This window comes from Belonocnema kinseyi, chromosome 1 (assembly GCF_010883055.1).
Source record: "Belonocnema kinseyi isolate 2016_QV_RU_SX_M_011 chromosome 1, B_treatae_v1, whole genome shotgun sequence".
NCBI classification, from domain to species: domain Eukaryota; kingdom Metazoa; phylum Arthropoda; class Insecta; order Hymenoptera; family Cynipidae; genus Belonocnema; species Belonocnema kinseyi.
In genome coordinates this window covers 53,780,674-53,781,584 of record NC_046657.1, presented here as the reverse complement: position 1 = coordinate 53,781,584, position 911 = coordinate 53,780,674, and the positions used below count along the sequence as shown (strand labels likewise).

General features: G+C 40.0%; 1 protein-coding gene across 1 annotated transcript in view; it reads right to left on the bottom strand.

The window, feature by feature from the left end:
* LOC117177772 (secreted RxLR effector protein 161-like) overlaps window positions 1–637 on the bottom strand; it is a 969-nt gene extending 332 nt beyond the window's left edge. The window contains exon 1 of the mRNA XM_033368684.1: window positions 34–637. Within this exon, the coding sequence (XP_033224575.1) occupies window positions 34–637 (604 nt within the window). The remainder of the gene's footprint in view (window positions 1–33) is intronic.
* Between the last annotated feature and the right edge of the window lie 274 nt (window positions 638–911).

The following is a 911-nucleotide window of genomic DNA, read 5'->3' as shown; positions in this document are numbered from 1 at the left end:
GCTCATGAAACACTGGATTTTTCGTCATCAAACCGGCACTTTGATTGTCGCACAAAATCACTGTTGTTTTCAGCTTTCCCATGACTTCGGATAGAAATCTTCTTAGATAGATGGTCTCCTTCGCTGCTTCTGACAAAGCCATGTACTCTGCTTCAGCACTCGACATAGCCACTGTTCTCTGCTTTCTCGATGACCAGCTGATCGCACCACCAGCCCATTTGAATAAGTAGCCGGTGTATGATCTTCTATCGTCGATATTTGCACCCCAATCAGCATCTGAGAAACCGATTAATTTTTCACCTGTCTCACTAAAGACAATTTCCATCTTTTCGGTTTTCTTCAAATAACGTAGCACTCGTTTCGCAGCCTTCCAATGTTCTTCACCTGGATTTTCGTTAAATTGGCTGAGTGCACTCACTGCGTAAGCTATATCCGGGCGTGTACTTGTAGGTAAGTACATCAAAGAACCAGTGAGATTTCTGTACGGAATTTGGCTCATCCCTTTCTTTTCTTCGTCGGTGGTCGGGCTCATCTCTTTCGAAAGTTTCACTGCAGGATTTATCGGTGTAGCGACTGGCTTGCAATCTTCCATATTGAAGCGCTTCAGCACATCTTGGACGTACTTTGGCTGCGCCATGTGAAATTCATTTTTCGCTTTGTCCTGTTTAAATTATATTCCGAGACAATAATGGACCTGCCCTAAATCTTTCATCTCAAATGTGTTAGCGAGGTTTTCTTTCAATTCACTTACTTTCTTTTTATTATTCGAGGCTATAATTAAATCATCAACGTAAATTACGACTAAGGTTAATTTAATGAGAGAATGTGTTTTATTCTGGTCATACGGTCGAATATAAATAAAAATGGATTCAGATGTCAATGAATCTTTATTCGTCAATTTTAATTAATAT